The 27,548-nt window shown below is 36.5% G+C and overlaps 4 protein-coding genes across 4 annotated transcripts; 2 read left to right on the forward strand and 2 right to left on the reverse strand.

Annotated features, from left to right (window-relative positions):
- The first annotated feature begins 66 nt into the window (after window positions 1-66).
- LOC135634596 (small ribosomal subunit protein bS20c-like) lies at window positions 67-5,621 on the forward strand. The gene is made up of 3 exons (XM_065144984.1): window positions 67-276; window positions 361-539; window positions 5,271-5,621. The coding sequence occupies exons 1-3, from the start codon at window positions 102-104 to the stop codon at window positions 5,496-5,498; spliced, it is 582 nt and encodes a 193-aa protein (XP_065001056.1). The 5' UTR covers window positions 67-101; the 3' UTR covers window positions 5,499-5,621.
- A 610-nt stretch (window positions 5,622-6,231) lies between these two features.
- LOC135637341 (large ribosomal subunit protein eL43z-like) lies at window positions 6,232-8,583 on the reverse strand. Its single transcript, XM_065150035.1, has 5 exons — window positions 8,502-8,583; window positions 7,485-7,524; window positions 7,313-7,401; window positions 6,639-6,721; window positions 6,232-6,557 (listed from the first exon to the last, which is right to left on the reverse strand). The coding sequence occupies exons 1-5, from the start codon at window positions 8,502-8,504 to the stop codon at window positions 6,494-6,496; spliced, it is 279 nt and encodes a 92-aa protein (XP_065006107.1). The 5' UTR covers window positions 8,505-8,583; the 3' UTR covers window positions 6,232-6,493.
- A 566-nt stretch (window positions 8,584-9,149) lies between these two features.
- Window positions 9,150-9,779, reverse strand: LOC135636424 (pathogenesis-related protein PRB1-2-like). Its single transcript, XM_065148111.1, has one exon. It carries the CDS (start codon window positions 9,777-9,779, stop codon window positions 9,150-9,152), a length of 630 nt encoding a protein of 209 aa, XP_065004183.1.
- A 612-nt stretch (window positions 9,780-10,391) lies between these two features.
- LOC135634929 (dynamin-related protein 5A-like) lies at window positions 10,392-25,783 on the forward strand. Its single transcript, XM_065145682.1, has 16 exons — window positions 10,392-10,639; window positions 10,989-11,052; window positions 11,142-11,246; window positions 11,513-11,614; window positions 12,922-12,972; window positions 13,062-13,123; window positions 13,504-13,594; window positions 17,207-17,271; window positions 19,804-19,998; window positions 20,103-20,222; window positions 20,842-20,912; window positions 21,642-21,867; window positions 23,097-23,147; window positions 23,794-24,022; window positions 24,375-24,520; window positions 25,507-25,783. Exons 1-16 carry the CDS (start codon window positions 10,511-10,513, stop codon window positions 25,630-25,632), a joined length of 1,833 nt encoding a protein of 610 aa, XP_065001754.1. The 5' UTR covers window positions 10,392-10,510; the 3' UTR covers window positions 25,633-25,783.
- Window positions 25,784-27,548: the final 1,765 nt, after the last annotated feature.

Genomic DNA, 27,548 nt, shown 5'->3' on the forward strand with positions numbered 1-27,548 from the left:
GTGATTTGTCGATGCCAACTGCAGCACCTACTCGCGACTTGAGAAGGATAAGATAAAGATGAGACATCAAAGAAAAGGTGGGGAGCAAAAGAACGAACACCATGGCGGCAGCTGCTGCTTCGTGCCTTACTCTCCCTTGCAAATCCAAACCCTTCTCCCCCTCCTCTTCCCTCAGCAACACAAGCAGCAGAAGAGCCGGGTTCGCTCTCCGCCGCTCTCCCGAAGCCACATCCCTCGCCTTCGCCTCCAGTCTCTCCCTCACTGCCTTCCCAACAGGTAAAGCTACTCCTACTCTTCTTATCTTGAGATGGAGCTCTGTTCTTGTTCGATTTGGGACTAACTGGTGTTTCTTCTCGAAAGGGGTCGGTTTTCTACGCCCGGTGGAGAAGCCCCGGGTGCCTCCGCTGCGGAGGCCCGCGGTGGTGTGCGAGGCCGCGCCGAAGAAGTACGACTCTGCATCAAAGAGGGCTCGGCAGGCCGAGAGGCGCCGCATCTACAACAAGGCTCGCAAGTCCGAGATCAAGACTCGGATGAAGAAGGTTTTCCTCTCACTGATTTAGGCAAACTTTGCACCTTTCTTGATGTTTCTCGCTCTTTTCCTCTGCCTATTCTTTGATGGTTTCCATTGCTTTGCGTAGCACGAAAGATTTTAACTATACTTCATTCCTTTTCGATGATTAGGAATTCCCGACTACGTTATTTTTCTGTATCTTTAGCGATGGCTTCCTATTTCATTCCTTCGCCTTTTCTGTTTTGGTCATTTTGCTCGCAATCTCTTTGGTGATTGCGTCGGATTAATCCTTTTCCAATTGCTAGCCTATGTGTCAGCTTCGGCGAACATGATTGCTACATAGGTCGAGTCTCAGAATGCTGCTGCCTATTTATGTTGTGTTGGTAATGTTTGCTGATGTCTATTGTCTACATTTCTTGGGGGGCTTGAACACAACATATTGCAGCTTGTTCTTGGCATACGCATACTTAGATCAGAGGATAATCCATTGAGATTTTATTTCTTTTCTTTTTTCTGGTCACTTTTCGCTTGACTGCCTGTCTGAGTATATCGTGCCGATCAAGTTTATGCCATTGTGAAGAATTTGATAGGGGTTAGATGATCACTCTTTCTCAGAGTAATCATCTTAGGAAGCAGTAGCTAGTCTTACTTTGAAATTTATGCAGTGATGAGTTATCAATTGGTGTCTTAGAGGAGGATAATATTTTGTAGGACATTTTTTTTCTGTCATTGTCCAAAGCTAGCTCTAAACCTGCTTTAGATTGTTGACTTTTAGTTACTTAAAAACTCGGGTGTAGAAAAAAAAAAAAAAGGTATCCTTTAACATTGATTATTTGGACAATTCCTTACCATTTGTATTGTCTTAATCTTTTTAACTGACCTCATAGGTAATGGAGTCCTGGATTATTGAGTTCAAAATCTGTTTTTAAGTTCAAAATCTGTTTTTAAGTTCAACTACAATATTGTATTTCTGGTTTGGTTCTGTATTTTGTTCTGACACAAAGGAAGAAAATAATAATTTCGACACCTGCTGCTTTCATTAAATTAAAAAAAAAATCACTTTGTTGTTATAACAGTTATTATATAAAAAAAGCATAGAAGCATCAATTCTTGAAGATAGCTTAAAGAGTTTACACTACCATAAACTAGGATGAGTTGAATATCTTTACCATGTCTATTCCTCGAGGCAACAATTATCATAAAAGACCACATCTTTTATCAATAAGAAGAAAACTTCTTCTGAAAAAGACTTTATGCTTTTATATCAGAGTAACAAACACAAAGTACTACCATTCTGTCACCAATTGGTTGACTTTTGAGTTTACATGATTGAATTGATATCATTTGGTGTGTGATTTAGTGGTGTAATCTCATGACTCTTGAAAGGAGAGTGTTTCTATGATTAGCATATGTTAATTCTTAATTTTTATGATTAGCATATGTTTCTTCCAATTCTCTTATATTAGAATAGGAATAAAATTTAATCCTCCGATTAGAACTAAAAGAGGTAAAAAGGTGAAATAAATTGAGTTTGAAAAAGAACTCGAAGGCATGAAAATCGTTGTCCTAAGTGTACTTCTTTGGTTCGCGTATTGGTGCTTGTCAGGAATCACCCAAAATATAATAAATAATAGTTATTATATAAAAATGAATAGAAGCATCAATTCTTGTATGTTGGGGGGTTGATTCTTCTATGCACACTTATGTAGAGAATCGAACAGACACATTGAATGGACACTTCGCACCAGCAGCTAGACAAATAAAAAAAACATCGGAAGCAATAGGAAAGTAGAGCTTGGATGGGAAAAAAGAAGCTATGTCATCCACTTTTGAAGATGGTCGAGTAAAGGGGTTTAAAAAGATTTGTTATATCAATGATTGATTGCCATGTGGTAACATACGAGCGTGCCATGTCGCATGTTGCATACTAACCCCATAACAACAACATAAGGGTAGCAATCGATTGCCTTGAGAAGCATGCACAAATGCGGGCAATGATACTAGAATTTCCAGGTCATGTGCATAGTGAATAAGACATGGGCAACCCACCTAAGATGCACAAATGCACGTCATCATATTTTCTACCGTTTAGATGCACTTTCTTGATCGGGGCTCCATAATCATGCTCTTCCTATTACTCATTCCTATGGTGACTAGTGCTCCTATGTAATGATATAAGAAAAGCATGACTTTAAGAGAGACCCAATATATTATTTTCCAATATCCCTGGTAGTGGCTCTCCTATATGAGAATATGAAAATTTGTAGACAATCACGGTTGACAATTGACACAATTCTTTGATTTCTCATGGATAAACAAGATACATATTTCCTTTAACACTTAAAACCCGTAAGAATTTACTCTCTATACTGTGTGGTTTGTTAGTTGAAGTCTGGATTAAAGGAACATAGTATGAGACTATTCACTATGTTTATTTTAAATGGATGCCCACTTTACAAAATGAGGTTAAGTTTTCAAGAAACACCTAATTGATCACACACAACTTTTATTTTGTCAATTTTTATTTATTTTAAGGTAATTTTGTGTTTTGTTGGGATTATTAGATTTTTTAAATAAAATAAAATCACCAAAATGCCCTTATATTTGCCCTCATATCTGTTGGCTGGGTTGCTTGCATCTTGTGCACTGTGCACATGACCTATGTTATGTAGTTGCATGTATTTGTGCACGCTTCTCAAGGTAACTGGTTGCTTCCCTTGTGTTGTTGCTAATGTGGTTAGCATGCAAACCACATAACATGCTTGCATGCCGCCATGTCGTAGTCAAGTGTTGGTCCAAAAATATTTTTAAATCCCTTTTACTTAGCCATCTTCCATCATCTTCCATAGTGGATAATAAGGTTCGCCTTACCGGTTCATAATAGTGTACCAACCAGCTATTGGTATGATATGTACCGAGTCTTACCAATATACCGTATGTCGATACACATGAGCGTACTGACGATAAGGTAAAATTACCAAAAAAATCTCCAAAAATTCTTAAAAATATGAAAAAAAAATACGTAAGTGTTTTAAAATTGGAAATGAATATAAATTTGGTATAATTTAGCAAAAATATTTAAATTAAGAAAGAATAGTGACACATATCTTTTTTGGGCTTTGTGGAGTAACTTTATGATACATTCTGTTCTGAACCTTCGTTCTGTTAGTATTGAATTATTTACAAAGAAATGATTTGGATTGTTATATTATTTTTTAAACAATTTAAGCTTTAAGATTTAAATGAATCAAGTAATCAATCCTCGATCCTATATATCTATATATCAATTTGATATGTTTATCGGACCTAATCCTGAAATGATCCCACGATGTAGTATACTGATACATCATATGTCATTGGTGCATTGATATGGTGATGGTCATAGTGTGATTGTCGTGAACTAAAATGTCTCTAGACCGAGTGGGTTGAATGCAATTGAGAAGGTGTCTCATCGCTCGACTCAGTTTTTTCTAACGGTGTGGTTGATGCTATTGTCTTCCCCTTTGTCTTTGCCTTTGCACATTGGGCGGATGACTGTGGCAGACGAAAGGGTTTTAAAACCCTTTCCTATGATTCAAACTGTCAAATTGATCGTTTGAAATAGGGCAATTTGAGCCTTTGATCGGTAACAGTCGGAGTGTCTCATCGCCCGGCTCAATTTTTTCCAACGATGTGGTTGATGCTATTGCCTTCCCCTTTACCTTTGCCTTTGCATAATGGGCGGATGAATGTGGCGGGCGTAAGGGTTTAAAATCCCTTTCATACGGTTCCAACGGTCAAATTGACCATTTGAAATAGGACAATTTGAGCTCTTGATTAGTAATAGTCAAAATCCGATTGTTACTGACTGGTACAGACCTCGTATCGCCCGATATGGGATCATATAATTGGTACCGCTTGCTGGAGGGCGATTCGCATATCGGTTTGCGGAACGGTACGTGCCACCCATATCGAGCGATATAGCTCGGTACGACGAACCTTGGTAGATGACATATATTCTTTTCTTTAGGTTTAAGCTTCACTTTTTGGTTACTCCTTCGATGATCTTCTACTTTGTCTAGTTGCTGGTGCAAAGTATTTGTTCAACTCTCCACGTACGTGTGCACAGGAAGATTATATTTTGGGCGATTACCGGATGAGTTCCAGCACGAGACTAGGATGGCAATTTTCCCCCCTCTAAGTTCTTTTCCTAACTCTCTTAGTTTATTTCACCTTTTAACATATTTTAGTTCTATTGAAGGATTAAATTTTATTCCTGTTCCAACATCTCATGTATCTAATGCTTTTCTGAGTGCACAGACAAACTTATGTGTTTTTTCTCATTATAACCATCTTTTCATGTTTGATCATCTTTAATGCATAAAATGCCTAATTTACCTTTCTCTTGGTTTCAATGCTTGTTTTCCCTTGTAAAGGTACAAAATGGGAAAGTACTGGGAAAATTTTGATATGGCTTGTTTTACTTCTTCCCTTGTTTTCTTGGTAAGCAAGTACTGAAAACACTGGGAAACAAATGGGCTCCTCTGGTGGAACACCACCATTCAAGTAGGAATTATATCATGAGAGAAAAAGTGATAGATCAGGTTTTTGCAGAAAGTGCATTGGACGTATATTTACATGTTTGCTTTGATATTGTCATGCTGTGATTTAGTCTCTATCTCATATTTGTTCTAAAAAAAGTGGATACTACCTCATTTGGTTTCTTTCAATTTTCTTACAGTGTGACACAAGCAATTGTCGTTTATCTTTTCTGGCTTAGGTCCTTGAAGCCCTTGATGTACTCAGGAAGAAAAGTGATGCACAGGCAGAAGAAATTCTTCCGATCGAAAAACTTATAGCGGATGCATACTCGGCAATCGACAAAGCTATCCAAGTAGGCACTTTGCATGGGAACACCGGGGCGCGGAGGAAGTCTAGGCTCGCGAGGAGAAAGAAAGCTGTGGAGATCCACCATGGTTGGTACATCCCTGCTGCTGCAGCTGCTTAATGTTCTGAGATTGAGATCACGGGCAATTTATTGTTAGAATGAACAATCTTTCTTTGGATTTTGTAAGAAACATGTGAAGAGTATCAACTTTGTTAATAGAGTTTGCTGTTGGCATTGGCCTGAGAGTACTGTTTATATCATCCTAAGCACCTGTTGAAGAAGTTTGATAATGCATTGCAAGTTTGATAAGCATTCAATTGTTGACACAGGTGTGGTTGTATTTATATATAGGTGAATTGAGAATGTCAAGATTAATTCATATCATGGGTACGAGTGCTTTGACAAAAGGATGATGTTAATATGTATACCTATGTTTGGTCTTGGCATAACATATATGATTTTTACATATCTTAATGACAATAAAAAATTTATATAATCGATCTTAAATAATTAATTTATTATTATTATTGTTGAGATGTTATAAAGTTGATAAGTAGACTGTATCATACAATTAAACAAGGCATACAATAAGAGTTCAAAATCTCATCCAATACATTTTTCATCGAAAACATGGATGGATCTTATCAGATATGATGATATACTATATTTATCAAATTAAAAGTGCTAACTAGATATTAGAAATCAACCAACTCACCAACTCAAATAATCTAAATGTTATTCCAGTAAGACCCAAGAAAATAAACGGTGAATTCATAAGCAGCATAATGGCACGAGAATGAATGTATCGACCTCTCAAAAGTTAAATAACTACTAAAATCAGTAAGCAGCATAATGGCACGAGAATGAATGTATTGACCTCTCAAAAGTTAAATAACTACTAAAATCAGTAAGCAGCATAATGGCACAAGAATGAATGTATCGACCTCTCAAAAGTTAAATAACTACTAAAATCAACGAAAGACGCCCGTCAATCCAAAGTCTCAACGACACTGGTTAAAGCACCAATTCTCCAGTTACAACGGAACCAAACACCAAGTTGCTGATAGTGAAACCACCTTTCTACCAAAAATTGTCCGATCACCTTCTGTGCATCATCACCCTTCAGTTTGTTCCCTCAACCGACGAATGGTGCTCCTCACAGTCACAGCACTAGCAGTGCTACAGATACCATGAGGCCAAAGTTATAAAAGAACAAAAGGGCAGATACAATAGCTACAGATACAAAAATGCAACACTTACTTCAAGGTATACGCACCACCAGCCTTGACCTTACCGCAATCTTTGCATCCCCAAATCCCAACTGCTTTTCTTTTCACGGCATACTGCAGCAGCAGAAAGAAGATAAAAACATGTTAGTTAGCAAGAGGTACAAATTCCTAGGGAAGAATGCGAAAATGAAAAATAGACCACCAAGAAATGAACCGACTGAAATGATCCATAAAGAATCCAGCTCACCATGATAAATTACAAACTATGTTTCTTCATAAAGGCCATGAGTTGACGAGTTTATCCTAAAAGGATTAGGTGCACAGAAATCTTCAATCCACAAGGGGAAGTCCGTATATTGGGCAGGGTAAAGATAGTAATAAATCATATGGGACCATCTAAAAACTACGATGACACAAACCACATCAGTAATTAAGATTGAAACAAATAAAATTCAAAGGCTATACATTACTAAAGGATAAAACAAACTTGTGACAAGTTAAAATTGCAGGACATGACATGCCGCATTGGTTTGCAAGCAAATGAACAAAAAATTCGCAGATAGTTGAACAAAAAATTCAACTATGCATTTCAAGGGAAGAGAACTTAGAGTCTAATCAACTGAATCCCTCTTAATACCTAGTTTGTACACTATGCAAAAATAAACTCAGTATACCATCAACCACTCATTTATATAAAAGTTGCACCTTTCCACAGAACTCGCAGAAATACTTTGCATGCTGAGAAACTTCCATTTTCTTTATTTGCTTGCGCAAACTAGCACCATATCTGGTACCTGAAGCCAGACAATGCTTGCAACTGTTAAAAATCTTACATAGTAAAAGAATAAAAGGTGAGGATGCCTTGAGAATAACATACCATATTTTCCAACAATTCCAGCCTTCTTGGTGCGTTTCGTCTGTATTCAAGTGGAACAAACACAAATATCAGGCAAAAGACCAAAACAATTTTCAAATAATTAGTGTTAACAATACAGTCCTAGCAGGGCAGCTCAATGTGAACAAACAGGAAATCAAATATGGTGAATACGCCTGTCATAGAAAGATCATGAAAGATACCAGTTACATTGGTCTTATATTCCTATGTTATATCTCTTTCACCATTAAAGAGATGAAAATCCAAGGAAAAACTCCTACATCTCAATATCGAAAGATATCACTAAACATGTCACTTCAAACACATAGTATCTGGAGAAATAAATGATTGGAAAACATGCTAGAATATTCGATATCATACGGTTTTTGAGAGCCCTAGCATTCCTCATGCAGTTTTCAAATAAACTATTATAGGATATATAACCTCTTGCAAAAGCTGCCTTTCTGGAGAAAAGCATTGTCCGAAATGGCTTGGAACATCTACCATTCCCCATTCTCGACAGCATATAACAATACAGAATCATCATTTATTAGATTTACCCAAAAAGCACCAAGATAATACGTTTTTATTTCATTCAACCAGGGAAAAAAGTATGTTTCCCGACATCCAAATCTCTTTTTCAAACACTCATATCCCAAATGTTGCATTAACTCGCGATGTTCATCTTTTACCACGACCAAACATTCCCGGGCCCTTGGGCATCTCAATATGCGATCCCTTCAATACGATCAACTTCTAAAGAAACCTCATCGCTTCCTACCAAAACATAAGACCAAAATCCCCGATTCACGCACTCCTCTTCTTCACACTCCAAAATTAATGTTCATTGCGGCAATATCCGGCCGCTTCCGCACCACTCATCTATTCTCGAAGACCGTCTAGTTGGAACATCCGAATGGATCGAACTCCTCTAAGGTCGAACCGCAAGCGAACATAACGGCGAGGTAACAAGAAGAAGCAAAGATCACAGAGGAGGGCAAATGGCATCAGCGAGCGTACCATCCTGGCGGGTACGGGAGATCTGGTCTTCGCTCCGCAGGAACCCTAACGACGCGACGAGACAGTCGGTCCCGTGTCTCCGTCGGGCTTATTTATAGTCGAACCCTAATTGAGTGAGCCCGTATGTTGACCGTCCGATCGGTGGACCCCACCGGTTTTGGATGGGTTTCGATGGGCCGTAATTGGGCCAACATGCGAGCTACAAATGCCGATTTCACTTATCGGATGTCTTCGAAGAGACGATTTCACTAATTATAGCATCCATCAAGAAAACCAATCTTCAAATTAATATTTATTTTTATTAAAAGGTATAACACGTAGCAAAAATTGCTAGTTAGCAATATTATAGAAAATATTACCCTGATAATTGTGACGCTGTATAACATGTGTTTGTGTGTGTGACAGTTCACCTTGTGACGCTGCTAATTGGCTCCTATATTTGTGGGAATGAAACTTTGTAGCATCAATGGAAGAGATTAAAATGTGGTCAGTCGCAGGATTACATAGCAAACGATCTCAACTCGTCGAGACGATCTCACGTCATCTTGCCACCATGCAAAAATGGAAGAACGTGGAGAATATTCCCATGCAATCGCATGCAACCGGAGGCTCGGCCGCTCCAAAGCTTGTATCGTCATCCTCGCTTCCTTAAGTGTTTACGTTGAAGGGCATCTCGCCGACCCAGTTGCCCGGTGGGTCGTAGTCGCAGACGATGATGACCCCGGCGCCAGCGTCGCACTCCACCCTGGCGCAGCCCACGCGGGCGGTACTGTTCCACACGATCTGGGTGAAGTGGCCGCACATCTTCCCCGGCGCGCACGAGTTGTCGGAGGAGTTATAGTTGTCGCGCTCCGCCGCCCAGCTCTCGACGGCGTCCGCCGCCTTCCAGTCCTGCCCCGACCCCCAGAACAGGTTCTCCCCGTACGGGCCCTGCGAGTGCTCCATGGCGCAGTCGCTCCGCCGAAGGTCCGACCAGCGGCGCGCGTACTCGGCCACCGCCTCGTCCCACACGAAGGGCGACTCGCCGATGGTGGCGCGCACCTGGTTGTGAGAGGACAGGAACTCATTGGCCGTGTCGGGGTCCTGTCCCTCGCCGCTGGGTGCTGTGGCTGCGGGTTGCGGCGCCAGCGGGCTAATGGCGGGGTGCGGCGCCAGCCGGCTTATGGCGTGGTGCGGCACCAGCCGGTTTATGGCGTGGTGGTGGTGGAGGAGACGGTGCTGCTGCGAGGCGCGAGGAATGGAGAGTAGGAGGAAGAAGAAGAAGCAGCGGCCCCCCATTCCTTGGTCAGCCATAGGAAGGAGAGCCAAGGTGACGAGAGGAGATGCGAAAGAGGAGGGAAGGGGGATGGGAGGCTTTTAACTGAGATGGCTTGTTGATTGGTGGATGCAAGCCAATGTTGAAGCCACTAATGATAGAAAATTACTATGCTTAGATGTGCAACACTGCGAGAAAAGAGAGGAAAGATATTGAATATTTCAGCACACATCTAATGTTATGATGCTATTCTTTTTCTGAAAGTTATTTGGAATCATCACAGACCATTCGATCCATATCAAGCGGCTAAAACTTTCGTTGTTCGACGGACCGTCGATGATGACGGTGAGTGAATCCTCAAGTATGCAAGAAACACATCGAGCCGACGGTCCCGATCGTCCCGTTTCGGAGAACAGATGAGTAAAGCAAACAGAACTCGACGTAGACTGTCCGATCCGAATCCAACGGCGGATGCTACGTCCACGGTGACACGAATCATGAAGCGAGCAAGAAGCCCGACGACTCATCCGACGGTCCAGACCGGCCCACCTCCCGTGGACCGCTTCAAAAGAGATCCGTTCCCCGATTGAAACCATTCGATTTGGCGCTCAAATGGCGGAGGCGCGCTACAAATCGCCTCTCTCCGGCGCTTCCTTCTCCGTTTCCTTCTGTCGCGGAATACAATCGCGAGAAGCGATCCCGTCTTGGGGAAAGCGATTGATCTCTTTCGATCCACGTCCGGTCGACAGGGGAAATGGAGAATTTGATATCTTTGGTGAACAATATCCAGAGGGCTTGCACCGCCCTCGGAGATCATGGGGAGGAGAGCGCCTTGCCGACGCTGTGGGACTCCCTGCCTGCAATTGCCGTCGTCGGCGGGCAGGTATTCGGCTTCTTGATTTCTCTGCCTCCCCTCGCCATTCATTGTCGCTGTTGATGTGGTCTTCTACCTTTGTCCTGCGGGCTTAGGCTATTTGTTTTTGGATTGGAGTCTTGTATCTATGAAGACATGTGTTCTGGGATTTGAGAACAAGGTTTTCGCCTTTAAGATTTTTCATCCGAGTTGTTTGATGGTTGATGTGCCCGTTACATAAATGGATTATTCTTCTTTCATGGATTACAGCACTTGTTGATCAGTTAAGATTTTTAGCTTTGTATTCTCTATTTGTTCCAGATTTCTTGCAACAATGTCTCATGTGATATCTGGTCTCATGATTGTTTATTTTCTAAAGAGCTCAGGTAAGTCGTCAGTACTGGAAAGCATAGTTGGCAAGGATTTCTTGCCAAGGGGTTCAGGTGATTTTCAAGGCCCAAATCATGTATTAAGCACCTTCTTGCTTATTCTAATTTATCTTTCGTTTACTTTAGGCTATATAATTTTGCAGGAATTGTTACTCGCCGGCCCCTCGTACTGCAACTTCATAAAATTGATGAAGGGAGAGAGTATGCAGAGTTTATGCACCTTCCCAAGAAGAAGTTCACCGACTTTGGTAATCATGTGTAGGAAAAGTTAACTTGCTAGGTTTTTTTCTTAAAAGATCGTCTTTGAGATCCCTCAGTTGCAGATGAATGTATATTATTCTCCAGAACCTTATTTATATGTATTCCCATGTCATAATCCAAAGTTCATGTTCTGTTCTTTTGATCTTTTCTATACCTATGTTGAAGCCATTGGCTGGTTGTGCATGCAATCAATCATTTATCTGTTTTATGATTCTTATTATTCTAATCTGCTGATATGATATTCATGATGCAGCTCAAGTTAGGAAGGAGATCGAAGATGAAACTGATAGAGAGACCGGCCGTTCAAAGCAAATCTCCTCTGTTCCAATTCATCTAAGTATATTTTCTCCTAATGGTAAGATATGAGGTTTGATTACTTGTATTCATATTACATGTATTCATAACTTATTTCTATTTATATTCATATGCATTCTTTTACACTTTTAGCCTCCTGGACCCTGCATTGGTGGGAACCTCAAACTGGATACATTTCTTTTTTATGGTTTTACACTTTTATCTTTGCCATAGTGGGGGACATTTGCTGGATAGTCATATTCTCTGATGCATAAAAAGATTTTCATGATCCAACTAATATTGCTGTTTCTTTAGATTTGAATCTTGTATAGGTTAAACTTTCTGTTCATAAAAAGATTCTGGCCTTCATTTCCATATCATCATGAATCTGTATAAATAAACTATTGAATGGTATAAAATAGCTTGTTTGATTTATATGGAATAAATAATTTATCAACTTAGGAGGTCTGAGCCATCTGGTTTTGACATGATCACTCCATCATATGTCTCTTTTGGCTAAAAGCCTAAAACACACATCATTTAAAGAAGAGTCTTAAGGAAGGGAGTTAAAGCAAATTACCCAGTTTTTGTGCATTCTCCTGGAAATGTAACTGTATGCATATTTAATGACTATAGATCAGGCTATGGTTATAGTTTCACGAGTATATAGATTGTATGATGTTTTATAGTTCAAGACATGTAAATGGGAAACTGAGATGTAGTTAAAAGAGGGCACTGATGTATTATATCACATCTGAATTAGATGAAGCAAATTAATAAGCCAATGCCTATTATCTGTCTTCTTTTGACATATCTGAAGTTTCATTTATTTTGTTATGGGGTATCAATATCATTAAACTTAATGGGCAAAAGAATGATGAAGATGCTGACAAAAAAAAAGTTACTTTTCAGGGACCTCAATTTGTATGACATGAATAGTGAGTTAATGGCAATGTCATGTTGTGCATGCTTGGACATGACCATTGCATAAGAACTTGATATTATGTTGGTGTAGAAGTTGCTAAATTACATCATTTTGCTATTGATTGTTAACTATCTAATCAGCAGATAGGTTATTTTTAAATGGAAATGTGTGTGAGATTAGGGTCATCATTCCTACAGGCGGATTTTGTTGTTGACTGTTTTTATCAGTTTCAATGTGTTGTAACTTAGAATCTGATTTAGCTTGTGACAGAATTAAAGTGAAGTGGCTTTTGAGTATTGACCATGTTAGCATACATATCTTTTGGCAGTCCAATTATTGTGTACTCTATCTTGTGAATTTAGCCATGATGTAACCAAAATATATGCAGCATCTATGAATTTAGAGTTTATTTTTTCTCTTCTCTAATATATTTAAATGGACAGTTGTAAACTTGACACTCGTTGATCTACCTGGACTTACAAAGGTGGCAGTTGGTACTTCACTTTCCTTGTTATACATTTTGTTTCCTGTCTTCTTTTAGAAGGCCATTCCCTGCAATATTAGTCTAATTTAACTTCTGCAGAGGGTCAACCTGAGAGCATTGTAACTGATATCGAGAATATGGTCCGTGCATACATTGAAAAGGTAATATATGTGTAAAATTTGTCAAAATATCTGATGCTTATCAATCTGCATGAAAATCCAGTGTGCAGTTTATGTTTATGTCAGTCACAAAATTTGATGAGAACAACTTTCTTATAATAACTAGTAGTAATTATTTCTTTGGTTAAAGCATGTAAATTGTTGCAATAGATATTTATTTTCTGTTTCTATAAGTCCATTAAGTTTGTTCTTCTGATTCTTGACTACTAACATTGGCACATTACTGGGACTCACTGAGTTTCATTTGTTATACTGCCAGATTCATGCACTGGGTTCAGGATGTCATATTAGATTATGACTTAACATGCTTTATTTAGGTGATAATTTGGAAGGAATCTGAATTCTCTTTTCTTTATTTGCAGCCTAATTGTATCATTCTTGCAATTTCTCCAGCCAATCAGGACCTTGCTACATCAGATGCAATTAAGATTTCTCGTGAAGTGGACCCCAAGGGTATGTATTTGCAGAACTGCAGTTACATTTCTTCTATGCTAAGATATTTTTTGAAATAAATAATTACAAGTAGTAGTTTCTTATTGTCTTCTCAGATTTTTAAAGAATATTTTACTATGTTGATTTTTCTGAAGGACTAGCCCATTTGATCCCTATCTATGAGTTTGTCCAAGATAGCTGAGCAAGTATGCATATTCATACATATATATTGATGTCCTAAGAAAGATGTAACCACTAGACTAATTTGACTTTGTAAGTGAAATTTGACTGGCAATACGATGGAGGCTTTTGCATGGAGTTCTTTTGTTGTATGTTTGTTCTTGTGGCACCTATCGACATCTGTATAACCATTTTCCTGATTTAGGTGGAAGTTTAAATTTGATATGGGACAAGCTGATTTAACATTGAAATTAATAAAGAAAGAAGTTGAATTTGCAATTTTGTCATTGTAATTTCTATTACTGTGTAAAACAACATAAGAAATGCAAGTAGTAGGTATACCTTGTTTAAGAGTCTTGACTGAATGATGGTTCTGATCGTACTTTATGTTTTGCAACTTAGGTGTATTTGGTAATTGATGCAATGCTACTGACTGATAAAATGTGTCTGCTCCCAGCCTTTGTTGATTGGTATCTGTTCTGAATTGAATTCATCTGATTTTTTTTTTTAGAAGAAAGTAGCATATAATGGACATGATGTACTTGTCAATCAATGAGATGTGTAATTCTTATTTGCAATTGTTATGCAATAATCACAATGTTTTTTTCCATATGATACTGCATAAGCAAAGAGAATAATGAATTGGCATGGTTATGCTTTGTATGAGTTAGAATAAGGTGTCTGTTACAGGTCATCTTTTATTTGAATGCCTGCGGCTTACACACCTTATGAATAGACATCGGAAATAAAATAAATAAAGACCTTTGTCCTTTTGGCATTTGTTTATATATACTTGCTAAGAGTGTTACCTGATGCTGCCCAGGCCATACAGCTGGATCACATTGGACATGTTTGATGTTTGCTTAACCTTCCCTCCTTATAAAACAAAATATTTTTATAAAGAAGACAAATAATATGTTTTCCAAATATTTTATAAGATGTGGAATGCCACTTCAATCTTAACTGAGACAAATAAATTTTCTGAAAAATTAGTAACTGATCTAGTAGCAAGGTATGCAATTTTGAATAATACCGTCCGATACGAGTGGTACGTACTAGTCCGTTAGCTGACCGGTATACGGATCGCTCGTTATCGGACGGAAAAAAAAAAAAAAAAAAAAAAATATATATATATATATATATATATATATATATATATATATATATATATATAAACGAGGCGACGTCGCCCCGCATGGGAGAAGGAAAAGGCGACGTCACCTTTTATAAATAAATAAATAAATAAATTATTTATATATATATATATATATATAAACAAGGTGATGTCGCCGAATTATATATATATACCGAATGGTATACAGTATCGTACTGTACCGAGTAAACGTCGAAACTCTAGTATGGTACAATATTTCAATCATTGTCTAGTAGTATGCTAACTACAAGTGAATCTTCAGCTTTAGCTTCAAGATTTTATCTTTGCACACCTAGCTATGTTCCTTGCCACTCAAAAAAATAGTACCTAGAAACATGATGAGCATGGAAGTAAAGGAGTCATCTTGGCCTCAGAGTCACATGAAGTCAACAAAAATTGATATGCCGTGCCAAACAGATCAATGTTCAGAGGCCATAACTGCTGCATTTGGAAGAGACTATTCATGCAATTTACGTATCTGAAGTCTTACATGCATGCAGTTGGAAGAAGTGATATTCTGATATTATGCTACAAGAGTGATATCTGAAGGCTCACATGCATGCCTTAGAATTTAAGGAAACCATACCTGAAATTGACAACCATTTCTCAGTTCCCATTGGGTTTGACAGTAACATATGGACATGGAGGAATTATACACATCCTTCAAATGTACCTGCATATGTTCATTGAGGACTATACTCATCTCAAGCCAATGAATGAGTCTTAGTAGGTTTTGTCCCAGATTTTGTATTAATCACGTTTACATAAACCCATAATCATTCACATACAAATGCCAACTTCTTAGATGCACTTGATGATAGCTTAGTGGGGAATGAAGTGTTTTTTAAGTCACAATTTATCATTAAGTGAAATAATGCTTTAGCATTATTTTTTATATGTTTTTCTTTCAGAGTCAACATTCACAATTCGGCTGTTTGCTTAACGGGTAAAACCAGTTTTTTAAGTCACAATTTATCATTAAGTGAAATAATGCTTTAGCATTATTTTTTATATGTTTTTCTTTCAGAGTCAACATTCACAATTTGGCTGTTTGCTTAACAGGTAAAACCAGTGGAACCTCAACCTTCCAATACTAGTAGTTCTAACTTAGGTCCAGCTGCAATATAGACCTAGTTCTAAATCAATTCATATAAAATCAGATGGATAAGGCTTGGACTTCACATATTATTTAGTTAATTGATTTCCAGCTAAGAGATAAAAATACAATCCAACCCACATCCACAACTTACCATTAACATTTTTGTTATTTTATTACTTCAATTTTCTTTTCATTTGTTGTCTTTTATTCTTTGCCAATCATATACTCTAAACTTTGCCCCCATCACTATCATTGCCAAGCAATAAGTGCAGACTCAATGCATGAGGCTCCTGCCAATATGGTGTTTGGAAGGGTCAATATATGCAGCCTTATTCCTACGGGTAGAGAGGTTGCTTACACTTTACATGTTTCACGGCCATTGCAGACTGCTGTTAGTAAATTATAACAAATAGTATAATTTGATCACAACTGTAATTCTTTTCTACAACAGGTTTTTTGTTCAGACACATGCTCACTAAGGAGCTTCAAGATTAAAGTAGGCCAATGTTTATGTTTCTGCTCTCCATTAATGACAGCTTGGCAAGTGACATTCTCATTTCTTAGTGTTCAACTACTTCAACTTATGAAACCTCCTAGTCAAGGGCAAGAGAAATGCTGTCACTGTGTTACATAAAAACTTGTTTGTTAATATTACATAGCCAAATTTCTCTTTTGCGAATTTGCCAATCTGTTTGCATCTTCTCTTATGTCTGATATATACTACTTATTTTCTACTATATGCCAAATTTGTGGCATCATGTGTAGATTAGGTCAGGGATTTTATCCAAGTTTTTCTAGCTAGTAGCAATTTCTTTAAGCACATCTTTCAATTTGGAGATCAGCTAATTAACTTGTACCATTCAGATTTTTTTTTGTCACTCAAATTGTTGCAGTTGACAGAACCAACAATCAATATGTTAATTGATGATGATTTTCTTTTGAAGTTGCTTAATTTTCTTTAACTTTGTGGAAGAATCAATCTCTTATGTCTTTAGGAAGACATATTTCCTTTTCCTTAAATGTATATGAACTATATATCTTATTTTCTAGCAAATATTGTTTAATTTATCACTCAAGAGTTAATATTACCATGCTTCATGACACTTTGGAGCATGTCAAACTTGGGCGAAAAGCTGATTGTTTTTTCTGTCTACCTTTGATCATCATCCAACTAATTCTTATGTACTCTCTTTGAATTTAGGTGAGAGGACTTTTGGAGTGCTTACTAAAATTGATCTTATGGACAAGGGCACTAATGCAGTTGATGTAAGATGATTTTCTTTAATAGGTTTCACTTTTAAAAAGTGTCATTCTTGTTTTTATATATTTTTCTATAGTACAAAGAATTGCAGCATACAGATAGTCAATTTTTGTACTTATGTAAATAATTATCTGTTATCATACTCAGTTTATGTGTAATGTCAATTCTTTCTTTTTAGGTGGTGTTGTATCTTCTATCGGATACTCTTGCAGTCTTGTTAGCCATGATCTTCCTTTGTTGCTTATACACCTTAGCCAGAATACATCAGCTTAGATTTTTCTTTTTTACTTTTTATTCCTTCATCTGAGTTATATGAGAAAGGCTGATGTGCCACCTCTAGAAACATGTATCAGAGAGTTCTCAAGATTTTCTCTTTCATGGTGCCAAATGGCAAAAGTAACCCAGTTAGTGTTGGTGAATATGATGTTAATGCTCATAGAAACTTCATCAATAACAAGAAAAAGAGGAATTTTGTAGTGCTGTTGCACATAGTTGTTTACATTTTCAAAACAAGAAATGGCAAGCCCGATAATGAACTTATTGTATTAATCTAAACTGTCTTAATGGCCTATAATATATATGTAGTCATAATAGTTCCATATTACAGATATTGCAAGAACATTTATGATGCAGGAAACGGGTCTTGCAGGAATATTATTTCCCTTTCTGGATTTCATCACTTGTTTGATTTGGGTTGACAATCTCAAAATAAATCTCATTGCTGTTTTGTTATTGTGGTTGAAATCTGAGTATAGCTGATAAGCTGGTCATGTGGACATTAACTGCCTTGGTGTAGTTCCTTACTACTTGCAGCCACTAAAATTGTGCTTTGTTTCTTTTGTCATTGTTGTGATCCTGTTAATGATGTTGTATCTCATGCTTCAATTTCTGGTTGTATTTAATCTTCAAAGCTAATTGCTTCTAGTTTGAGCTCATTTCAGCTTGCTATGGTCTTCCATGTACTATTAACGTATACCCAATTATTTGGGTCAGCTATATGAATCTTTTCTCTAGTAAACTCTATTTGGGGCAATATGATTGCCTTGTACTGAAATTTGTATTTATCCATGCTCATAAGATTTGAGAATTTTATGCTTCTATCAGCTGCCTCATGCAAGGTTTGAGTGTCATAATGAAAAAAGTTTTGACAATAGCATTTATAGTTGGAGCTCCATGTATTGTTAACTTCCGATAGATTAAATGGTCATTTTATTGATCTTGTGATAATTGCAATATCAATGTTGGTGTACACTAGAGATGATATGATCAGGATTGGTGGGGTCATTTGTATTAGAGTTTAGGGATTAGGATTGAGCACTGAATTAATTAAAAAAATAAAATGTTTGGAAAATTATATAGAATATGAGGAAATAACAATATTTTATCCTAAAAGATTCTTCTACACCCTATATTTGTTAGGATATCCAACTTATCATTGAAAAACACAAAAATAAAATATAAAAGATAAAAATGATGATAAAATAATAAAAATTATCCATTAATAATAAATATTATATATTTATTGGGAAACAAATGCTAATGTCATATGAAGATATTGTTATAATATTTCATGTCATAAAAAATCCTAAACTCAATATCCTACAATTTTGAAGATAGTGATCGTGAAATATAGTTTGATGTGAAGTCAAATAAAAAACATATTTTATTTGAACGGAGCACTCATGGGATTTGGAATAAATTTTGATTCATATGTCATGTCAATTTTATATAGCATCCAGATTAAAGGCTCTTCTGTATCATTCTTTTTCCTCTCCCTATAACCTTTCCTCTTTGTATTACATGGATGGTGGATGACAAACATTGCAACAATGGTACTAGATCACAAATGCAATAGTCCAAGCAAATAACAAACATAATAGTAGCAATATTTTGTTTGTTTCACTCTCTTAATGAGCCATATTTCATTTGTTTTGCTTTTATGTCTTTTTCTGTCCTTCCTTTATCTTTACTTCTTTTTCTTTCTCCTTTCTCCCCTTCTATTCTTCTCCTCGTTTCCTTTTAAATCTTTTGAGATTTTAAAAAATTGCTAGAATTGATCAAATTCGTTTTGAGTTCAATTGATTCTAGTTGATTCCAGTTAATTGTAGCGATAAGCCAAAAAATTGGGTAAAATTGGATCGTTCTTAGATAATACTGATACGGATCAGGTGTACTACACTGGAATCAACTGTGTTATCTTTTCAATTTAACTAGTTTGTCATTACCATTGCTGTTAGAAATATATATATGTATATATATATGTATATGTATGTATATATATGTATATGTATATATATGTATATATATGTATATGTATATATATATATATATATATATATATATTTGTGTATATATATATGTATATATATATAATCTAAAAATTCAATAAAATATATCGCACAACTACTTTGATATCTTTGAACTTAGCAGTTGTTTCTGTTCCACTTCTTCAAAAATTATCTCACACTTGAGTATACATTTGATTATTGTTTTGCAAGTATTTTTTTTTGTTCACTAAATATTGTTGGTTTTTCTAGATATTAGAAGGAAAATCATACAAGCTACAGTTTCCATGGATTGGTGTTGTTAACCGTTCCCAAGCTGACATTAACAAGAATGTCGACATGATTGCTGCCAGAAATAGAGAGCGTGAGTATTTTGCAAATACACCAGAATACAAGCATCTTGTAAATAGGATGGGTTCAGAGCATCTGGCTAAAATGATGTCAAAGGTATGACAGTTTCTCTTCCTTTACATGTCCTGTGACAGGACATGAATGGTACTCTTGCTGTTTGGTTGAGTATAATGCAGTCTTCAGTAAAAGTTTCTCTGCAGCATTTGGAACAAGTAATCAAGTCCCGAATTCCAGGCATTCAATCTCTGATAAGTAAAACTATAACTGAACTTGAAATGGAGCTAAGCCGTCTCGGGAAACCTATTGCTGCAGATACTGGAGTAAGTATCATCTAATGTTACTCTACACTTGCTAATACTGCTCAGAGTATAGGGAAATATGTTTTCTCTGTTTGATTACTTTTTACAGGGATATTTTATGGCTTCATTAAATTATTGTTCCTCTCAGTGGCTAATTAGGCTTATACTTCATGATCCAGGTGTCACTAGAATCTGGAGATGCAGTGACAGTTGCTTGACAAATAATATCGAGCATAGTAATCCAATTTTTTGCTTAAATTTCCTAGATAAAGAGTTTTTCCCTTGGTGAAACCACCTCGTTAGCTGCCCTTAGTTGTCATCATTTTTGCTTAAGTGTACTTGTTACAATCATTAATTTTCATGAGCATGAATATGCTACATGTATTTTATTGCTTTTAACAAGCTGAATTTCTTAGATATTGGCATACTAAATGCTTATAGTAAAAGATATAGTAAAAGAGGCAAACCATATTGAGTTCTGTTCTATACCATCTGTAGTTTTAGTTGGTTTGCCATGTCAATTTCTCATGGCTTCCTTTCTTCATTACTGTATTTATCTTTGTTATCTTATTGTCTGTTTCTAATTTGCATTACATTGATAGTCAAGTTTTAAACCATGATTTTTTCCTATTATTTGCAGGGAAAGTTGTATGCAATTATGGAAATTTGCCGTGTTTTTGATCAAAATTACAAGGAACACCTTGATGGCATGTATGTGTCATAGATGTATAGAATTATTAGTATCGATCATATTTATCACTATATTCTGCTTTTACGTTTGATTTGACTGCATTACTTTAGACTAATGATTCAATATTTATAACATGTATCTTTCACAAGAATAAGATATTTCACTCCTCATCCTCTTTGGAATCTGAGTTGTTATCAGAATTTCCATGTACACATTGATGTCAATAATTTTCGCTTTTCATGAAGATCTAAGATGAAACTATACAAATTTCAATTGTAATTTCTTTCAGATCAAAACTTGGCTAGTCTGTTCATTGGGTGACTGCAAAGCAGATCCACAATAAAACATTTCTCAACATGTTTATCTAAGTGATCAGGTTGGAAGATATCAGTGCTTATGATATCTTCAACTTCTCTGTTAAACATGTTAGAGATTTGAAGCCAGTGGTCATTGATTGGGAACAAAATCAGCTGCTCTTATCAGATTTTTAGGCGGTTGTTATAACTGTCACACACAGATGTGTTGTTATCTCTTGTGAAGGTAATAATTGGTTCAGATCATAAGTAGCTACATATAGTGTGTTTAGGCCATGTTTATGTTTACTGCATACTTTAAACAAGCAAAATAAAGCAGCTATGCGTTCTGTACTGATGATATGTGTTGTCTGGACAACTCTACTTTCTGTGCATTAGAAACTCATGATTGATGGGGTTCATGGATATTTAATGTGACTATCTTGTTTTTTGCAGGCGTCCTGGTGGTGAGAAGATTTACAATGTTTTTGACAGTCAACTCCCTGCAGCTCTAAAAAGGTTACAGTTTGACAAGCATCTATCAATGGAGAATGTAAGAAAAACTGTTACTGAAGCTGATGGATATCAGCCTCACTTGATAGCTCCTGAACAAGGATATCGTCGCCTTATTGAATCTTCTGTAGTCTCAATAAGAGGCCCTGCAGAGTCAGCTGTTGATTCAGTATGCACCCAACTGAGAATTCCGCATCTATTTTTCTGATCCTCTGCACTGCTGAAATTGTTCAGTGCCCTTGTTTGACTGATTTGCTTTATTTACACTTATGTTATATGTTGTGCTTATTGGGTAAGATGCATCATTTTTGCAGATTGATATTGAATGATAGAAATTAATCAGTAAAGCCTTTGATTATATGAGCAGGGCTGCCTAACATGACTGTTGTTCAAAGTCATGAGCCATGTGGCATGTGGAGAGAGGAGGTTTGGGCCACCTTCTCCACACACCACATCCACAACTTGTATCTTGTGGGAATTGATGAGTCATGTTATATACATTTTTCATGTTATTGTTTTTTATGTATTAATGTGAGGCCCTTCTCCAAGGCTCATCATTTATTTTGATTAGCTTAGAAATTTTATTTCAGAAAAGGGAGGCCTAGTTCATATCTCTTACCATTGTGCTATAGTGAAGGATAACATAAGTAGCTTTGTCGTAAACAAATAAACTGTTTTGTGACTCTTGACACTCTGGTCATAAAGAATTAACCTTAATTGTGTAGCAAAGTGATTTGACAATAAAGGAACATTAGTGCTCATGCAAACATCCCCATTAATAATGATTCCCTTCGGTACTTTCATTTCTAGTTATGTCTTATGGGATATTTTAGAGGTCCTGATTTCTTTACACTTGATGTTTTACCTATTCAATTAATAGTGGCGTCTTTATGATTGTAACTACTGATTGGTTATTTATTTTCTAGATTTTAGTTTGGTCATTAATTTCATTTTCTCTTATTTTTACATCATCTATTCCCTTCGGGTAATGTGTCTGCCGCACAATCTTAAAAAGCCAAGTGATGAATGTTTGATTAATCTTAAAAACATAATTATAAATTATAATAGCTTCCAGCTGCGCACAATATTTGATGGGTTAATTTGTGGTAAAGATGTCAAGTACTACATCATAAATTCTACAAATTGTCTGGTCCCTTCTTTTTTTTTTGTTATTCTCACAGCTAAGCTGGATTAATTTATCAAATTATAGACCAGGAACTGGATTTCTTGAACAAGTCTGATTACTGCAATTTGGCTTATTATGTTGGCAGTTTAGTGTCACATCCATGTATCATTTGCTATTCCTTATTACCTTTGAAAACATGGATGTTCTATTTTATTTTTTGTATGCTCTACTCTATTCATACTAATAAATTGATATTGTTTACTTAATTCCAGGTTCATGCTATATTAAAGGACCTGGTCCATAAGGCTATCAATGAGACACACGTAAGTTCTACTTGCTCAGCTTGCAGTTTACTTTATGATTTTTATCTGGACAACTTTTTTTTGCTTCAACATGGTGGCTCGTGTTTTTCTTTCTCATCATTCTTTTTCATAGAAATAAAAATCTGCTTCATTTGCTCAATAGCATTTGAATTTGGCTTTCCTATTGAAAAATATTATATTCAACATTATTGATAACTCACAATAACAGAGTGTATGTCATCCTAGATGATAGAGTAAAATTACTTCATGCTTCCATTATCTTCCTCCTGGTGTAAGGTAATAATATTGATTTTTGTGTGTGTATGTGTGTTGATTTTTTTTACAACATCTGCCATTAAACAAAAAAGGGAAGACCTGCAGCTTTGCATATATTAGTCGAAGGTTCATAATAGAATGACTATTATATCATACTTCATGTCATGTACTCTTATATGTGGTGGGGACGTGATTATGGTTTCTTTTAGCTACATTAGGATTGTCATGACCAGTACAACAATTTGGATAGAATTCTTACTATGATCCTTTCGAGGTAGTAATATACTCAAAATAAGTTCTCACATGACTCGATTGCATTGTGTACAAGTTATCTAATATTTCTTTTAGATTTTATTTCAGTAAATCAGAAAATGATTATAGTTATCTTCAGGAACTAAAGCAATACCCTACTTTGAGAGTTGAGGTTGGGAATGCTGCTGTTGAATCTTTGGAGCGTATGAGGGAAGAAAGCAAGAAAGCGACCCTAAAGCTGGTAGATATGGAATGCAGTTATCTGACCGTCGATTTCTTTCGGAAGCTTCCCCAGGATGTAGAGAAAGGCGGAAATCCAACGCATTCTTTATTTGATAGATATAATGACTCTTACCTTAGACGTGTAGGTGAGTTCTTATTTTTTTGGTGAACATTTTATAAGAACTGGTATTTTTCATTATCTTGTCATCGTTAGTAGTGGTAATATTTGGACTTGAATAGTGTTATATACCTTTTTGTTGAGTTTCCAGAATTTATTTCCTGTGGAGTCACAACTTGGTTACTGATTAGCCGAAGGCTTATCTGATTTCCGAAACTTTAGTCAGTTTGTAGTTTGAACCATTATAAGAAATTGCATATGATGCTTCTTCTAAAACTATGATCCGTTTTTTCCTCGTAGATTTATTTTTTGACCTGAAAATGCAAAGATGAACTTTACAAAAAAATATGCAGCATTTTCTTATCCTATTGTTTTGATAGGAACTACTGTCTTGGCTTATGTCAATATGGTATGTGCAAGCTTGCGGAACTCCATACCCAAATCCATTGTTTACTGTCAAGTACGTGAGGCCAAGCGCTCCTTGCTCGATCATTTCTTTACTGATTTGGGAAAAAGAGAGGTAAGAGTTTGCAGACTCTTTAATCTACTTGTGGTCTCTTGTCTTATTTCAACCTATCTGTTGTATATTCTTGTGACTTTAAAGCTGACCAAGACCTGATTGTTTCCTCAAAGAGGCAATGACGTTTTCCTCTGAGTTCTTTATTAAATTATGCCCCCTCTTTATAGCATTATGTATCTACTCTAATTTTTAATGGTTAGGTGGTTACTTGAGACAAATCTTTTATCAATTCTTTTACTGTCTCAAAATTATGTCGTTTGTCAATTGCAGCTTTAAGTTTGGTATTGATTCTTTGAAAACATTGTCTCATGATAGTTTTTTTGTTTCTACTAAGCTCGAGAGTTACTCTTTTGCAGCAGTTGGTTTATCTGAAATATGAGCCCCCAGAATTCCACCTGTATTATATGAACTCATGTAGGGTCTTCTACGACAAAAAAGTTTATGGAAACCACCTGAAGTGGGATTTCAGAAGGGAGCTAGTTTATATAGTTTCTTCTTGTGTTAGTATCATTGTTCCTTTTATCATATAATTCTTTGTGTGGTTCTAAATCTCGTATGCCGGATCCATACTGGTCTCTGGCTGGACCAGTATAGGTGCAGTTTATTTCAGTGTATCGACACAGTAGACTGGTACATGCCATGGTAAGAAGGGGAAAGGAAGAGGAGGAGAAGCGATGGTAGGCAGGTTATGGAACGTGTTTTGTTATCTTAAGGAGCTAGAGAGAGAGAGAGAGAGAGAGAGAGAGAGATTTTTAATAAAACCCCGATTGGGAACGAACCATCCAAAATGGACTCATCAATGGTCTTCTCTATTTACTGCCCAGTTCATACCAATCTGGGCAGTTTTTTAAACAATGATTCTTTGTTTATACTTGATGGTGATCAAGTCTTTCCATCAAGGAAATGTATAGTTTGATCTTTAGGGTGTGTGATTGATTTCGTTGCAAAAGACCCCTCTCCTTATATTTCTTGAAATTTGTTTGCAGGGGAAGCAGCTGGGAAAGTTGTTGGATGAAGACCCAGCAATAATGGAACGTAGAACTGCCCTTGCGAAGAGGTTGGAGCTGTATAGAAGTGCTCAAGCTGAGATTGATTCGGTAGCATGGGCCAACAAGTAGAGACTAGAGAGTAGAATTCCAACTCTCTTTCCTTTTCCTTCTCTTTCTTGTTTTCTTCCTCGCTCTCCTGAGTCTAGGAGATGCCTATTTTGATTCATTTGCTTATGACTTGATGTCCTTGAATCAATAATTATGATTTATCAAATTTTGCACCTTGAGCAATATATTACTGCATTATATATATATATTATAGCTGTATACATCTAGTAAATTTATGATTTAGGATAATTCTGGGTTGGTTTGACGTTTGTGCTGTGAAGTCATGGTGTCATCAAGCTCATATGTTCCCAAACAAGTTTTGTAGTTGTATTGCATGATATTGTCCACGGATGATGACATAGGTAAACATTCTTGTCCCATCACTTGTCTGTAGTATATCTTGAATGACTTTTCACAATTGTGTTTGCAGGAGAATCAAGACTCAATTATATATTGATATGTTTCTCGATGATATTCTGCACGAAAGGTTGAGTTATATGCCTCAATATTTTTATTTTTGAACTTCATCTTTAATTTTTCACCTCAGTTCATGTTACAAATTTCAATCTGAATGATAGAATTATATTATTCTTTTTACATAATAAATGATCTTCACTTCACTATACCAGGATAATTTATTTGTAGCTTTTTGTTTGTTGTTACTTAATCAAAAGGCCAGATGTACTTTTTGTTTTGTGTGTGAGAAAATAAATTCTATTTCATTTTGAATATAAAAGGAAATTTCCTTTTGAAAACATGTTTTATCATCTTTTATCATATTGTAACCATTCTTCAATCTTTTGTTTTTGGCTTCTTTGTCATTGCTCAGTGTCCAGAGGAAGATGGTTGAAAATTTGGAAATGAAGCCAAAGTAATCAGAAATGAGAATATAATGCAATTTTACAGAGTTCCTTAAGAAAAATTGAGGACCTCGAATTCATGGACTTTCACTGCAATCTTATGACAAATTTAGAACCTCTGCAAAGCAATCCTAGCTCTGAAGAAGACAGACTTTAACCTGCAGCTACAGAGATATTAACAGTTTATCAGTCTTCTTTTGCTACTGTATTTGTTCTCTGAATTCAAAGTACAGTGAACTGTTTGGCAGACCAGGAAAATTGATGGCCCTCAATTATGGAGTTCAATGCCTGCCCCTCAATTGGTACCTTTGAGAGACTAGGTCTTTTAAGACCTAGAACTGATCATTACATTTTTTTACAGGCCTGGAGACTATGAAGACTGAACCAGGATTCTTGACCAATAGATGAAACCAGTGATCCCTTGAAGCTCAATCATACATTAGTTGTTTTGTTCAAGAAAAGGTTTGTTGTTTCTGACAATAGATGCGGACAGTAGCATGTAGCAGATGCTTCAATCAAGAGACTTGCAGTGCCATTAGTGTGCCTTCAACTCTCCTTGACATTCTTTACTTCAACTCATTGGTGGAGAAATTTACAGTGAATGCTTCCTGCTTTCCTGATCATTCCTTGAAGCTCAATCATACATTAGTCACTTTGTCCAACAGAGCCAGACAAGAAAAAGTTAGATACCTCAATCAACAGCTTTACAGTGCCATAGTGTACCTTTTAGCTAACTCTTCTCGATATCTTCAACTAATTTGTGGAGAAATTTACACTGGATACTCTTGGTTTCCTTTTTGGTTAATCTGATGATACCAATCAGTCCTTGAAGCTTATCTGAAAAGAGTTGCAGACAGAACCATAGAGTAAATATCTTAGTCAATAGCTTTCAGTGTCATATGGTACCTTCAGCTTCATTTCATATCTCCTTCATTTCAACTTTTTGGTGGACAAACTTACACTGAGTGCTTCTGGTTTCTGTCTGTTTGACTAGATGTAACCAATCTATTGAAGCTCAATCATACATTTAACAGTTTCTTCTGGCTACAGCTTTTCCTGGGATCCTAGATCACAGTC

Source organism: Musa acuminata, chromosome BXJ3-4 (genome assembly GCF_036884655.1).
Source record: "Musa acuminata AAA Group cultivar baxijiao chromosome BXJ3-4, Cavendish_Baxijiao_AAA, whole genome shotgun sequence".
In the NCBI taxonomy this organism is placed as follows: Eukaryota; Viridiplantae; Streptophyta; class Magnoliopsida; order Zingiberales; family Musaceae; genus Musa; species Musa acuminata.

Coding starts and splice junctions, on each gene's coding strand:
- LOC135634596 (XM_065144984.1), top strand. CDS start 102: ATGGCGGCAGCTGCTGCTTCGTGCCTTACTCTCCCTTGCAAATCCAAA. Junction 277..360: donor CCTCACTGCCTTCCCAACAG/GTAAAGCTACTC, acceptor TCTTCTCGAAAG/GGGTCGGTTTTCTACGCCCG. Junction 540..5,270: donor TCAAGACTCGGATGAAGAAG/GTTTTCCTCTCA, acceptor TTTCTGGCTTAG/GTCCTTGAAGCCCTTGATGT.
- LOC135637341 (XM_065150035.1), bottom strand. Junction 6,722..7,312: donor TCTGCGAGTTCTGTGGAAAG/GTGCAACTTTTA, acceptor CTGCTGCTGCAG/TATGCCGTGAAAAGAAAAGC. Junction 6,558..6,638: donor GGTGGTGCGTATACCTTGAA/GTAAGTGTTGCA, acceptor TGGTATCTGTAG/CACTGCTAGTGCTGTGACTG.
- LOC135636424 (XM_065148111.1), bottom strand. CDS start 9,779: ATGGGGGGCCGCTGCTTCTTCTTCTTCCTCCTACTCTCCATTCCTCGC.
- LOC135634929 (XM_065145682.1), top strand. CDS start 10,511: ATGGAGAATTTGATATCTTTGGTGAACAATATCCAGAGGGCTTGCACC. Junction 10,640..10,988: donor TTGCCGTCGTCGGCGGGCAG/GTATTCGGCTTC, acceptor TATTTTCTAAAG/AGCTCAGGTAAGTCGTCAGT. Junction 11,615..12,921: donor AAGTATATTTTCTCCTAATG/GTAAGATATGAG, acceptor TTAAATGGACAG/TTGTAAACTTGACACTCGTT.